The sequence below is a fragment of the Opisthorchis viverrini genome (genome assembly GCF_000715545.1).
Source record: "Opisthorchis viverrini unplaced genomic scaffold opera_v5_84, whole genome shotgun sequence".
In the NCBI taxonomy this organism is placed as follows: domain Eukaryota; kingdom Metazoa; phylum Platyhelminthes; class Trematoda; order Opisthorchiida; family Opisthorchiidae; genus Opisthorchis; species Opisthorchis viverrini.
The window spans coordinates 728,507-742,962 of NW_008751741.1; the positions used below are offsets into that span (position 1 = coordinate 728,507).

Here is a 14,456-nt window from a genome sequence, read left to right on the forward strand (position 1 = left end):
AAGCCTCAGTGGGATTATGCTAGCAAGCTTATGCTCAGTGTGGCCTAATCAAGCTAGGAAGAGTTTGATGGGTGGTTAGGTGCGGTCAAAAACGAGATATCTAAAATAGGTAGCGAAATGCTCTACTAGGGTGACTAAAACGCTACGGTAGGGCTAGGGTCCCGAAAAAGTTTTTACAACACCTGACCTTGAGATGCAAATTTCGAGATTGCCGCGTCGGAATATTCATCTGTGAGCAATGATTCAGTGAAGCAGATCATACTTGATCATGCAATGGCGCAAACTGCTCGGAGAATACAGACTTTGGACGACTAGAAGCAGGCTTTGAACAAAATTATTGACAGGCTCATTGGCGAGCAAACGGTACTAAGCAGGAACTTCGTAAACCTACCAACGGTGGGGTTTAGTACTGAAGGGACGTGCTGCCTGGGGTTGTAGTAATATAAAGCAGGGTTTGGAGTCCGGGGAGGAGCAATCACTACTGGTGGTGGATGGGTAAATATTCGGTGAAATAGGCCTGAAATCACGGCAGGCGGTACTTTATCAGGATCAGTATAAGGTACGGAATGACTTTGGGAATAGGGCATGCAGTTGAATGCAGAGTTGTCCGCCACATCATCTTCTGCATCGTCAGTTGTGGAGGGAGTGGTGATGCAAAAAAGGGTATTGGCTGTGGAAGGGTGGCTGGCTGTTAAAAATGGTGTTAATGTGGGACGCAAGTTGGTAGGTTGGGCGGTTAAAATGGATGAGAGTTGAAGCTGGTGATCAGTCGTTGAGGATACCAGTTTCTTCCAGGCATGTGTTGTGTATAGCATGATGCGCTTTTAAAAGGTCGTAAAGGTGGAGCTACTTGTGACTTCGGAGGAGGCTTGGTAGGCCAACTAAACAGTTACAGAATAGTGGACAGAGAAGTAAAATTCTCATGTCTATCATGCCCAAAAAAGGGAATATCCATCTTCTCTTTGAACGCGTCTTTTTGAACTTCCTTGGGTAATAAATGACGCTCTAATCCAAGCAAATGCTACGAAGCGACTCCACAAATTCCGCAATAGATCTTCCTTTTCAAGACACGTAGATCGAATTTACAAGAAAACATACTACTCGCATGCCTCCCCCTCAGTAGTATCACCGTTACGAACCTCTACCCTAAAAAGTCGTTCGCATGTCATCGATTTTCATTTACCTCCGTCAGGTCGTCTTCGGCAGCGGGTCTACTCGGCCACTCTTCGGGTGTATCATGCCACTTGCGAAGCTGCGTCCCATTCGCTCTTTTCGACCATCCTGAATTGTGTAGACGTCCCCCCAGCTGGCGGTGATGATAAACGGACCTTGCCATCGACTGCCCAAATTTCGCAACCCCAGTCCACCGTTTCTGGTGATCCTTCTTTTTGACCTTTGCGCCTATGTGGAATGTTCGTACCTTTCTACTTGCCCTTTTCTCTCTAGCTCTTTCTTGATCAACGGTCAGGTTTTCCCGGGCTTTCCACCCTTCTTGCTCTAGCTCCCTCAGATACAAGCGTGTTGCCGGCCACAACTCAATTTTTTGATCGGCCGGAAGGCTCAGAATGACCGTATATCAGCATAAACTAAGGCTTGTCAGTGGTTGGCTGTATGCAAGCAAGATGGGCTGGCAACAATCGGCAAGTTCACTTCCAGTTCATCTCATTTGACTACCAGCCATTACTAGATCGTTTGGTTATTACTTTCGGCTAGGCCGGGGCTTTCCACCTTGCTCTAGCTCCCTCAGATACAAGCGTGTTGCCGGCCACAACTCAATTTTTTGATCGGCCGGAAGGCTCAGAATGACCGTATATCAGCATAAACTAAGGCTTGTCAGTGGTTGGCTGTATGCAAGCAAGATGGGCTGGCAACAATCGGCAAGTTCACTTCCAGTTCATCTCATTTGACTACCAGCCATTACTAGATCGTTTGGTTATTACTTTCGGCTAGGCCGCTTGTTTTCAGGTGGCATGGTTCAGTCCTTATCCGTCTGGTGCCCAGCTTTTTCAAGCAATTCCCGAACACTTCGCCCTCAAAGCAAGGCCTTTGATCAACCAGGATCGTGTTTTGCCCCCCATTTTCGGCCATCATGTGATGCACTGTCACTCCGCTCATCGTCGTCGCCCGTTGATTAGGCACGGCTGGCGCCTCGATCCACCGCGGTAGATGTTCTGTCAGTATCACGATGTATTGGTTCCCGCTGGTTTTCGCCGGAGAGGGGCGCATGACGTCAGCGGACCACAACTCGCCTATTTCTGAGACAGGAATAGGTTTAACGGGGTGAGTTACTCCCGTCGTGCCCCCTTGCATCAGTTGGCACCCTTTACAGGGCACCACATAATCCATCACTTCACTTCTAATCCCGAGCCAGTGAGCCCTCTGCTGAAGTAAGTCGTACGTCTTAGTGCACGCTGTATGTACCATCTCCTGGTATTCGGCGACAAACTTCCCTCTCAAGGTTCGAGGTATAACGGGCGACAGAGCATTCAAATCGGTGGCGTTCCGGAGAATTATGCCAGCTTCATTCAGACTCAACCGATCAAAATGACCCTGGAACGTCTCTCATTCCTTGTCTCCCTCTCTGATCTCAACGCTCCTTTTATCCAACAAGGTGGCTGCAACCTTCTGCAGCACAGAACCCTGCTGTTGGAGTTGCATCAACCTTCCAGGATCCAGTTTGACGATGAGGCTATTGGCCCCAATCATGATCCTGGGGACCTCATCTTCAGCCTCTAGTTTGTCAGCCAATCACCCAAGTGGTTCGCCTTCCTTGGCAGGTGTTCGATTGTGAAGCTGTACTCTCGCAACCGGAATGCCCAGCGCGCGAGCTTTCCGTGAGGATCTCTCGTGATCCTGATCCACTCCAGGGGTTTGTGATCGGTTTCGACATGAAACCTTTGCCCAAGAAGATATGGTCTCCAGTTGTCCAGGGCCCGAACGATCGCTAAGCCTTCTTCTGCAATGGTCGAGTACTTCCTTTAAGCGTTTGTCAGGACACGAATGGCACATTCAGTAACTCCATTCCTCTGCTTTAGGACTGCGCCGATGCCGTAATCACTAGCGTCCGCTGCGACAGTGAACATCTCTCCGACCCTGGGCAGTTTTAGGATCAGTTGCGCTTTGACACGCTCGAAAGCCTCATGTGCTTCTCCGGTCGATTCAAATTTCCGATTTTGCTCCAGCAAATCGTACGGTGGCGCAGCGATCGCGTTGAACTCTTTAACAAACCGGCTGTAGTATGCTGTTCGTCCAAGAAACTGCCGTAGAGACCGCTTTGAATTAACAACAGCACAATCTTTGATCTTTGCCGATTTTTGAGGCAGTGGGCTAGCTTCCCCGTGACCCACTGCATGCCGTAGTAGTGTCACCGAACTCCGAGTGAGCTGCGTTTTGGCTTCATTTATCCGCAGGCCAGCCTCTTGGGTCCTCTTCAATGCAGCCTTGAAGTGAACTGCGTGCCCTGATTCCGAACCGCTGAACCCAACGATATCGTCTTTATACACTGCAACATTCTGCAGTCCCTTCTTTAAACGAAGCGTCAAGCGCCGAAATGTGAATGGTGCCTCGGACAAACCAAACGGCATTCGTCTAAATTGATGTTGTGTGTCATAAACCGTAAACGCCGTTCTCTCCCGGTCCCCCGCCTTGATAGGTAGCTGCCAGTATCCAGAACGCAAGTCGAACACAGTTAAATGTCAGGAATGCTGGAGGGAACCGAAAATCTCCGCAACCGAAGGCATAGCTACAGGTCAATCACGGAAACTGTACCCTTGAGGAAATCTGTCCCAGCATTTTCTGCTCTATGTCTTGGCTGATCAGGAACGCGTGCTGCACGGACTCGTCACCTAGGCGCATCGAGTGCATTGACAGTCCGTCAATATTTGCCTTTTTGTGGCTCTTCCGCTGGAAAGCTATTTCAAGACAATCAAACTGGGCGGCACCAGCACAGCTATCACAGAATGATCCACTGCACTATCGTTCAAAGCAATTGAAAAAGCTGTAGCGTGAGACAAACGTCTTCTATTTTACATCCGATGCTGGTGGCGCCAGGAGTTTGCGAGATGAGTGAGACAGGCCGCCAGGATCTGAATAATCCCCGCCTGTCAACAGTGATTTCACTTTATGTTACAGTAGTTGGGTATCGGGAGTTGATAGCAGCAGACTACACGTTTATTGTAGCCCCTTGAGTTGGATTTTTATTTGTATTTTTTTCTTTTTTGTATGATTTGTTGCATTTACCAGAAGGTTAGTTGCCAGCAGGTTAGTTTCCTTGATGCATATTGAGGAATGTTGTATATAGCGGTGCTGATAAAAACATTTTCCTGCTTTTCATAGGCAATAACTTTGTCTCTCTGTCATAAAGCTTGCATAGTTCAACCAAAATGATTCCCTTACAGACTGGGCTCACCGTGCTATTCGTCAGTACTTGTGATGAGCAAAACGATTTTTTGTGCCTTCTTCGTGCCCGTGAAACAGTAATGCACTACTCCCTGTGCCTTCGGGATAAGCCAACTCAATGCAGCCGAGCAGATTATCGGCTCCTGACAGGGTCGTAAAAAGAAGCCCTACTATCTGTTGCCCCACAGGTCAGACTTTTGAGTCGGGTCTAGAAGGAAGGTCCATGAAAAAATCCTATATCCTCCCACTGCCTTGATTGTCGGACTTTTGAGTCAAAATCTCAGGGTGTGGTACCTCAACGAGACCCTCTGCCTCGGCCTAGGCAACCGGGAAGTGCCATTTAACTGCACGGTTTCCTGCCACTGATGTCCTCCAAACTTCTCATCATAAAACCAATTATTACAGGGTCGTTTGAATGTCAGTTATCCGACCGAATGGCCTTATGATCCTCTCCCTTACTGACAATAAAAAATAACGCCCTTCCTAATCCACGAGATCCTTTCTATGTAGAAGCTCTTGGCGACCGTACTCTATATCAAATCGGTTTGTTGAAACCTTATACTCCCTTAAAATTGATAAACACTTCGTCTCCAAAACAAGCATACAAGACCCGTTATTACAGGTCGTTTGAATGTCAGTTACCCGACCGAATGGCCTTATGATCCTCGCCCTTACTGACAATAAAAAATAACGCCCTTCCTAATCCACGAGATCCTTTCTATGTAGAAGCTCTTGGCGACCGTACTCTATATCAAATCGGTTTGTTGAAACCTTATACTCCCTTAAAATTGATAAACACTTCGTCTCCAAAACAAGCATACAAGACCCGGGCGTGGTTATGCATCTCATAACGCCTGAGATGAACTAAGCCCTTTCAAACTTCTCCCCCGTTTGTCTGATGTTCCAGAAGCGATGCTTCTGGAATATATTGTGTTGGAGTTGCACTCAGCCCGAGACCCGAATGCGCCAAGCCGGACTTGATCCCGGTGAATGGTCGCGCTTGTGCTTTCCGCACACCCAGCTCAACCAAGCTCAACGCATGTCGGCATAAAATGCGTTGCTTGTATGCAGTATCGACTTACACCCCAGCGAACTGCAGTTCTGATCCTGGAGGTACTTTCCATTGAGAATTTCCCGGGCTCCTTAGTCAGCTAAGTAGCAGTGATACTTGCGGGCAGTGTGAATGTGCAATTCGGTCGCCTGAGCTCTTTGGAATCCAAATTGAGTGGTCGATTTGGAGTCGTTCCTCGCCACACGGGCAACAGAGATCGACTTGTTTAGTTTGGGCTGATCACGAACAGTCTCCGGCAAGTACAAACTTTCAACGCAAAACTCCTCATTGCCTTACCTGACAGCCACGAACTGCAAATCAACCGTGGACTCAGTTGGACCATTTGGCCATAAGCCACCGGTGAGGAGCCACAATCCAAGATTGCCGTTCAATCTGGGGTGCACCACTTTATTCCGAACAATCCATTGTGCATCCGCTTCCCCTCAGGCTCCCGCTAGTCATCAAGGAGCACGCCAATCTATTATCTTTGACTAACTACTACAGCTTACAGTTATCGATTTGAGCTAGCCCAACAACTCTCCTCAGTAAAGCAATACTGAAGTGGCAGTGTGCATGAGAACGAACCACGGCAACATGTGGAAACAAAGATGGGCGGAACACTTTAAAAGCAGTTCAGCTGGTCTTCACCAGCGCAGCCTGTGGAGATACTGCATATAGGCGAATGGAATGTAGACCTCAATCGCCTATATAAAACAAGGAAATAAGGCACAAAATGTTGGTAGGGAAACGTGAGAAGGCACCAAGACCGGACGGTCCGTATCCAGCCTTCTTAAAAGAACATGAAGAATCCCTGGTGATCCGTCAGACAAAGCCTATCGGTGCCATTTTGGAACGAGGAGTAAGTGACTGCGGAATGGGGTATTTCGACGGTTACTCTTATCTCCAAAAAGGGTACGCGGACGCTGTGTGAAAACCACGGTGACATCGGTCTGGTAGTTGACGCACCGAAGGACCTCTCCGCTCTTATCTCTCGGAGGGTGGCCTAATACAGGCACGGACAGGTCGGAAAAAGCCAAGCTGGTCTCTTTCTTGCGAGAGGACGCACCAATCAAATCTCCACCCCTAACAGGTTACAGAAGAGCGATACTGCTTTTGTCGACTAACAATGGTTGTTTCTTGATCTGAAATCTGCCTTGGACTCTGATGACCATCAGAGTATATGGATCGAAGGTGTTCCCCACAACTGCTTAACCGTCCGTAATGCGCTGTGCGCCAACTCACGCAGTCGTGTGAAGATCACACAGAAAGGTCTCGCGTGAGTACGCCACATTAAGTGGTGTTAGCCAAGGCTGTCGTCCTTGACTTTTGCTCATTTAATGCATCATTGATGTGGTTATAAAAGACTTACTATCGGCCTCTAATGTCTGTGGGTTCGAAGTTCTCCTGCGGCGTCCACTCACAGATGTCGACTACGCAGATGACACAGCTCTTCACGGATCCGACCCTGTGGCAATATAGACAATATTAAACAATCCGAATGATTCCCTCTCGTGATTTGGCATGCGTTTTAAACCTGCAGTGTGTAAAGTGCTGTTGCAAGACTGAGTGGGTCGAAACCCAACCCCATGTTTGTTGATGAGACGATTAAGGTAGTAAACAAGGTTATCTACCTGGCCAGCTGTGTAATTCCCGGTGGTTTCGCGGAGGATGACATTTCCATCGGGATTGGAAAGACCAGGACAGCTTTAGTGACCCTGCTTCACCTGTGGGGTAGGTGTAGCATCAGCTTATGCATCAGAAGTTGAGTTTACAATGCACCCGTGCGATCCATATTGCCAGGCGAGTCACAAGCCTGGCCGCAGCGTGCCAAGGACGCCCAAAGACTCTCAGTGTTCGTCCACCAATGAGTTCCAAGCATTGTCTGAATCTATTGGGGACACCGGATCAGCAATGATGAAATACGTTGAATGGTATTCCGCAGAGATAACTCACCCATGGTGGATGGTCTGAGCGCACTGCATAGGTTGCGTCGGCTTGATCACGTGCACCGCATGCTACAGCCGAATTCCTTAAAGGGTTGTTTTCGCAGAACCACGCAAAGGGTGGAAACAAGCCAGAAGAGGAGTGACTTGACGGCCAGGTGCGAAGGCTATTACAGCAAACCTGGTTGCACTGGCCATTGCCGTCTCCCTGAATGAGGATCCGGAGATAGGCCATACAAGCAGTTGCCGTGCATGGATTAGCCGGACCCTCCATAGTGCTCGTGCATTCAATCTTGTGCCTTCAATGCACAGCTCCCTTCTCAAACATCCACTTACAAGTTAACATACAACCTTGCATTTACGCACTAATTTGTCAGCTCCCGCTACCAAAATGCGACTACCTGCTTGACCCCCCCCCACGTCGTCGGTGGATGAAAATGAGGCAGTCACAACCACTGCATGACAAGTACGCGGTACTTTAACCTAATGATGATGTTATAGCTATCCGCTTTTTGAACCTGGGAGATGCGCGCCAATTCGCGAAAAGGACCAAGAAATTCTATCTCTGGAATCACGGCACTATTGCGAAGATAATAATACACATTCAACAAGCCTCATGAGATTCTCCTTCGCAGATACCGTGGGGTTACAAAATAAGGCGGTGCAATAACCAGCCTGAGGATAAAGCGCAGATCATTTCGCCACAAATCAGATATCGTAACAACGAAACAGATATCGAAGGCCAGCAACCGCAGAAAAACACAATGTCCGACCAAAGTCCGTGAGAGTTATAAAAATAGTTCAGTTCATCCGGTCAAGGGGGGTTAAAATGGGGATTGACTACCAAATGTGGTTGGAAACGGGAGCACATTGTTGGTGAGCTGTCTTCTACAGATGATGATGAGTGATTTATCAGTGACCGACCTGACTCTGGCTGATAATAACGGAACAATCTTTGCATCCTTCGCAGAAAACATATCGACGATCGCGTGTTCTTTAATGCAAGGGAAGGTCGTCTTTTTTATTTCCTTACAGTCAGAAAAATCAACCCCTTACCGCCAAGTTCCCTCTGAGAAGGAGCAGTGATGTGCCATTCATTTGAATACGATGTTGATGGAAAAGCGATTGTTTGCGCGTGTACAACACAGTGCGTGTCCTTGTGATTGATTTATAGGAGAGTATTGATGATGTACAGCCTCGCTCGGCTCATGACTTTTGTTTCTGAATTCCGTCAATAGTACTTTTCGTAAACCTTAAAATCGAGGAATCATGGACTCTTGGTCCTTCTATAGCCTTTACATTCTACGAAAACAACGGCCTTTTTACAGAGCAGAACGTCGGAAGCATTCACAAGACTGTAATATCGTTGATGTTGTGACCTATTGAACTGTCATTCAGCTCTTTATCGGTCCCTTGGCTTACTGTTCGACCCACTATGGTATATAAAAAGGCACCGTGGCTTCAAACAGCCCATTTTGAAGACCGCGGAAGATTATTACAACTGTATTTATGGGGTAGTCACACAGTGTTCCATAAGGTCGTGCTAGAATCTCCGTGACGGGGCGAGAAGCGTCGGACTGAAGATGCTCGAACGAGATTGGCTGACATTCTGACCCAATCGGGGCACGCCTTCGTTCGGTCCGTGGCCTACACGTGACCGATCCAAAGCTATTAGGGTGGGTGGCCTCCGAACATGTAGCCCAAGTCTATTAAGCTCTGCTGCCTTGAAACCTTTGCCAGTTAATTAATTAAAGTCCGCTTGGAATTACGAGCAGTGTGTAGCCAGGACAAAATGGGTAAACATGTGCTTTGTCAGTCGCTGGACTGGTTGCTGTGTGTTGCTCGTTACCTGCGTACCTAGTAAGTGCTGAAGATGTAGCACTTTTTGGAACGGGCAACTTCATGAAACAAGCAGTCTGTACAAGTGTTTTCACGTACTTGTGAGCACGATGGAAGATGTTATCTTTATTGTGAATTAATCCAACTAGAGAATTACGCCACCCATTGGCTACCTACATAAGTCTGTCTTCAACGTAAAGCCTAGATGCTAAAATTGTTGTGACATTTCCGTTGTCAGGAAGCTTGGAGCTAACGATTCGGAAAAATTCTTTTAATAAGAGCAATTTCAACAAAAATGCAGAGGCGTAGAATCTGCATTCAACAGTTGTACTTGAAAGAAAGAAAGAATGGAGAAAAATTAGTAATGGCTGTAAAAGAATAGTGACCAGAGCCTCTGTTCGCTCAGTTTATGTGAAAAATGCACGCTAGTTTCCACTGCTGCTGTTGAGTAGGAGATAGATTTTACAGCAGAAAGGATCACCCGCCACCCACACATCCAAGAAGACACGACAGTTAGCAATATGAACCTAATTCATATCTCCTCAAGCAAATTTATCGAAGAGACTCATTACGAAATCCGGTCCTGTTGATTGCAACTAAGGCACAAGAAGGTCGAATGAGCTACCTAGGCAACTGCACTGCAGTCACACGTAACAATGCCTGCATTATACCCAGCCCACTGCCCATCTCACACAAGCACCCTCAGATGAATTGCAGACACCACAGACATCGGCGTCAATGCGTGATACCATTGGCTCCTTCTTACGGCGCATTGCCGCCGTGCTGTACTTAGCGGCGGTTCGCTCCTTGTTATCACGTAATTTGATGCACTCTAGTTAATATTTATCATCCTACAAACCGAACGTCTTGCCTAGCCCGGCCATCCCATCCTCCTATACCGGAAAAGGACTCTTTCGGACACACCTGATGTTGTTGGAAGTGCTTGGCCGTTCGTTTTACCTCAGGCGCTTCAACGGCAAGTTGGCATATCCCGTTACCACAGGCCGCCAAAGATGAGAGTGTCACATTCTGCATTTCGACCACAGAGGCGCCTGTGACACTCAGGGGACAACACGCAATTCGGCACACGACTTGCGCAAACCTTCACAGCAACTGTTTGCAAGAAATGACAACGTGCACCAAAGTCAGACTAACCACGAGGGACGATTGCCTTGCAAATATATGATGAGATATTTCGACCAAAGGTCAGTTTAGATGACCTGCCTTTAGGGGCAGCCTGTACACACACCCCAGCCTCAGCACCGGTAGCTAACGGTTGTCCATCGTTCAGTGGCAATAGCCACCTACCTCACCAACCAAGTGGGTCAGACATTTGAGTTATTGGTTCCGATATGGGTCCCCAAGAAAACCGTAACAAACACTGTCTCGCGGTTGAGATCTCTAAGCCAGAGACTAGGGGCAAGGTCCAAGAACTAAACCCGACATCCGCCAGTCTTCTGAGTCAAAGCTCAAAGTGAGGTACCTCAACCGAACCTCCTTGGGCTTAGGCAATCGGGAAGTATCATTCTCCCTCGCAGCTCTTCACTCACCGGCGTCTCTCTACACTACCTCCCACACGCCAAATGATATAGTGCAACCAAGACATCTGCCAACCCCCTAGCCCCTATTCCGTGTCTAAATTGTCGCCGAGAAAAATAAACCAAAATGGTCATCTATTAATATCAGAAGACCTGATCAACATTACAGCCTTTAATGTCCGGGCTCTATGTCAAATTTGGCAACGGATACCTACTGCTGAAACCTTATTTTCCCCATCTGCCGATGTATGCCGTGTCTCCGGAACACACCCACAAGGCCCCACCTCGGTCGCGCACCTCAAGCCGCTAAGGACGAGCTCAGATATTCCATATTTCACTCCTTAGGCATCCGGTGATCCTGATGCAATTGCTCGTGGTGTGGGAGTTACACTCTACCCCAAGGTTAAAACCACCTTACTGGACTGGATCCCAGTAAACTGAAACTGAGGAGGACGGGTTTCATCAAGATCTCCGGTGAGTAACAATAACGTATATTATAATCTTAGCGGTTAATATGATTTCTCAAGTCGGCCGACTTGATCCGAGAGGAGCACAGTTAGGTGGTAGATTCGGAGTCGTTACTAAGTGCACAGATAACGGGATCAACTGCTTCATGCGTGTGCTGATCATAGTCTGTTTCCGGCCAGCGCAAACTTCCAACACAGACGCTCACATCGAGTTACTTGGAGGCTTTTTTACCACAAGACATTCATGAACTCAATTGGACCATGTGGCTGTCAGTTACTGATGAAGCATCAAATGGAGGTTCTTTCCTTCTGGGGGTACGCAGCTTGACCCTGATCATGCCCATCTGCATTACGTGTGCCAAAGGAGAGCAGCTCCGTTCATCAGCCAGCTTCAGTAGCTGAAGAGTATCGAGCTGATCTGGCTAGGAAGCTACTGGAAACGCTGTCATGCGGATGACGAAGATTGCTTGGAGGTCAAATGGAGGCTAGTAAAAATAGCAGTGCTCTCAGCTTTCAGATCCGTTTGTCCAGACCATCTGACTAGACTAACTGAACACTGAATATCATCGACATCAGCAGATCTTATTGCTACGAGAAAGGCCATACCAGCAACTAGCGACTGATTCGAAACGAAAACAGAATATCAGCCAATAAAGATCCTTGATGTTATACCTGACTGCTGTTCCCACTCCAGTTCTTGGCCCCAGAAAAAAGAAATTACGGACAAGGACCACAACAGCTTTATTGCAACAAACGAGTGTGTGCGAGTCCAAAATTTACAACGCCCCCGCGCTGTCTAAAGAGCACTTTTTGAGATTGATCCAGGCTGTCTGATAGGCGCTTAGTGAACAATCCTCAACATTGATCGTGCTTTCAATGGAATGCTTGAAAGTCGATCGTATTCGGTCGTACTTCTGTGGAGGGTCTGAACACTCATCGGCTTTTACTGGATCAGAAGCGTGGCGTCTAAGCGCAGAGGACATACGATAGGTTTGACCATCGGTGTTTCCAAAGCATTGCTCGGACCTGGTGGGGCCATCGGATCAGTACTACTAAGGCACGCCAGATGGTTTTGGGGATAAGGAACCCTCCCGTGACAGATGAATTACTCACGCCTCATAAATTACGCCGGTTAGGACATCTACTCCACATACCGGAAGACCGTCCGCCTTGCAGGGCTCTTTCACCCCAGCCCTGTGCTGATTGTAAACGACTGAGGGGTGGACAGTTTGTGACCTAGGAGTGAAGTATGAAAACACTAATTAGTAAACTTACTCAGGTCGACAACCGCGACCTCCCTGGATGATGACCCCGGGACTCGACTCACCAGTGGTTATTGACACTGACAGAAACGGCCCAGTCGCACAGTCAATGGCGCTCATACATCAAAGCTATCGCCTCCAACGCGTAGCTACCAAGTTCCAGAATTAGCCAGGTGTGCTATCACCTCCAAGGCTTGGCTGTATGTCCCACACTCCCCCATTTTCCGGTAAAGATAAAGACAGTCGTTCAGTTGTAGTGCATTTCGGTGCCCAGCTACCATGCCAATGGAAGGAGGTACGAAGACTGGGATATTGTTAGGTTGCCCAATTCTGGACAGGAGCAGTCGAGGTTGGGTTCGAACCACGGACCTCCCCGTCCGTAACCTGGTGCCTTGACCACTGAGCTATCTCAAGCTGTCTGGTGATCTTAACTGTAGCAGCTGGAACCATTGTGCCTATGGCGTGCGGTTTATAGCTGATAAATCGACTTGACTGAATTGAAGATTGCAAGACAGTGCAGCTCAGTAGACTTGGGCTACCAATATTACATATTTTGCTGGTCCTCCTGACGTTCCATTCAGTAACTAGGCCGTTGTCTTACGTGTAGTATGCACGCCATGGAAACACGAGGGGACAGTAATTCCTCGAATGTAGGAGGTCCACGACATTCGTCATGGAAGGAAAACTTCATAAGCCGAGACCCAGTAATCAATACCTACCTATAAATCAACCAAAATGGCAGGCACGGTATACTACAGTACCGAAAATTTCGTCGGATCGTTTTGGAGTGTATGAAACGTGACGGTTGTGTAATTTTGGTGTGGCGGCGTTTAGTTCTTCCTAGTTTACTGGATTTCGGCTGGTGATTTCTTACCTTCGGAAAACGGATTCCTCGTTGATTCTTCTGCGTGCCCAGACGGCTGCTCCACCCAGGTGTCTTGGTAGAAAGTGCTACTGTTGTGTTTGCGAGTCAGCTCACACGTTGAACGATTCCGGTGAGGCATCGTTCATAAAAACCACGGCACACACGCTCATCAGCCCAATGCACCACAGTGATACCTGCATTTTGCTTATCGGATGATCCGTACCACGCTGAACTGCAGCAGCGTGAATTCGGTGAAGAGTTGCTATGCCGTCAAAATCCAACCCTCGGAGATAAAAAATAAAATAAACCATCCAGCTGTAGCACCCTTTCGGCGCCTAGCCGCCATGCCACACGAGGGAGGCACGTGGGCTGGAATACTGCCAGGTTGCCTAAGCCTAGACATGGGAAGTCGAGAGGCAGAGGGAGGATCCGAACCACGGCCCTTCCAGACAGTAAATTCGCGCTCTAACCACTTGGGCCCTAACGGAACCAGCACTTCAATTGATTGCAAAGTACACTCAGGGCAGGTCGAGGTCTATCCGCCTCACATAGGCCTGCTACCCGTGTAAGAGGAAAAGCCCTTCACCACGAATTTGTTTACTAATAAACACCAACTAAACGACTACAAACTATTGGACAGGAAATTAAACATCTTGTATGCACCTTATTTTTAAAAACTGAACATCCTCACGCGTCTTTTTGAACTTTCGTGGATATTCATTGACTATCACGCATCATCATCATCGACAGCATGACATCAGTGTTCAATACTGATGCTTCACTGCCGTACAACCATGATTTATTTGAAAGCCTTATTGTTAAGAAAAGAGTAAAGGTGGACGGGGAAGGAACTTAGTGCTAGCTTACCACAATCATTCCGAGGTCCCTACACCTCCAGACATTTACTCAGGCAATCTGGATAGAAACTGACAACAAGAACGCCACTGATATCGTTTGGCAGCCATATCTTGTAGTGTCTCCACCCAGACACAGTGAGGAGCACGCGGTCCCCACCCTGAAAGGCGAGTAGCACCGACAGCACCCAAGCGTTTCCTGATCTCCTTCATACTCCTCTGCCAAGTCGAGGGTTGGA

At 47.9% G+C, this 14,456-nt stretch overlaps 1 protein-coding gene across 1 annotated transcript in view; it reads right to left on the bottom strand.

Annotated features, from left to right (window-relative positions):
* Positions 1-13,625: 13,625 nt before the first annotated feature.
* The window catches only part of T265_04866 (hypothetical protein), a gene marked incomplete at both ends in the record, with an annotated part of 8,516 nt that continues 7,685 nt past the window's right edge, over positions 13,626-14,456 (bottom strand). The window contains 3 exons of the mRNA XM_009169720.1: positions 13,626-13,858; positions 14,089-14,174; positions 14,270-14,378. Coding sequence (XP_009167984.1) covers positions 13,626-13,858; positions 14,089-14,174; positions 14,270-14,378 — 428 coding nt within the window. The remainder of the gene's footprint in view (positions 13,859-14,088; positions 14,175-14,269; positions 14,379-14,456) is intronic.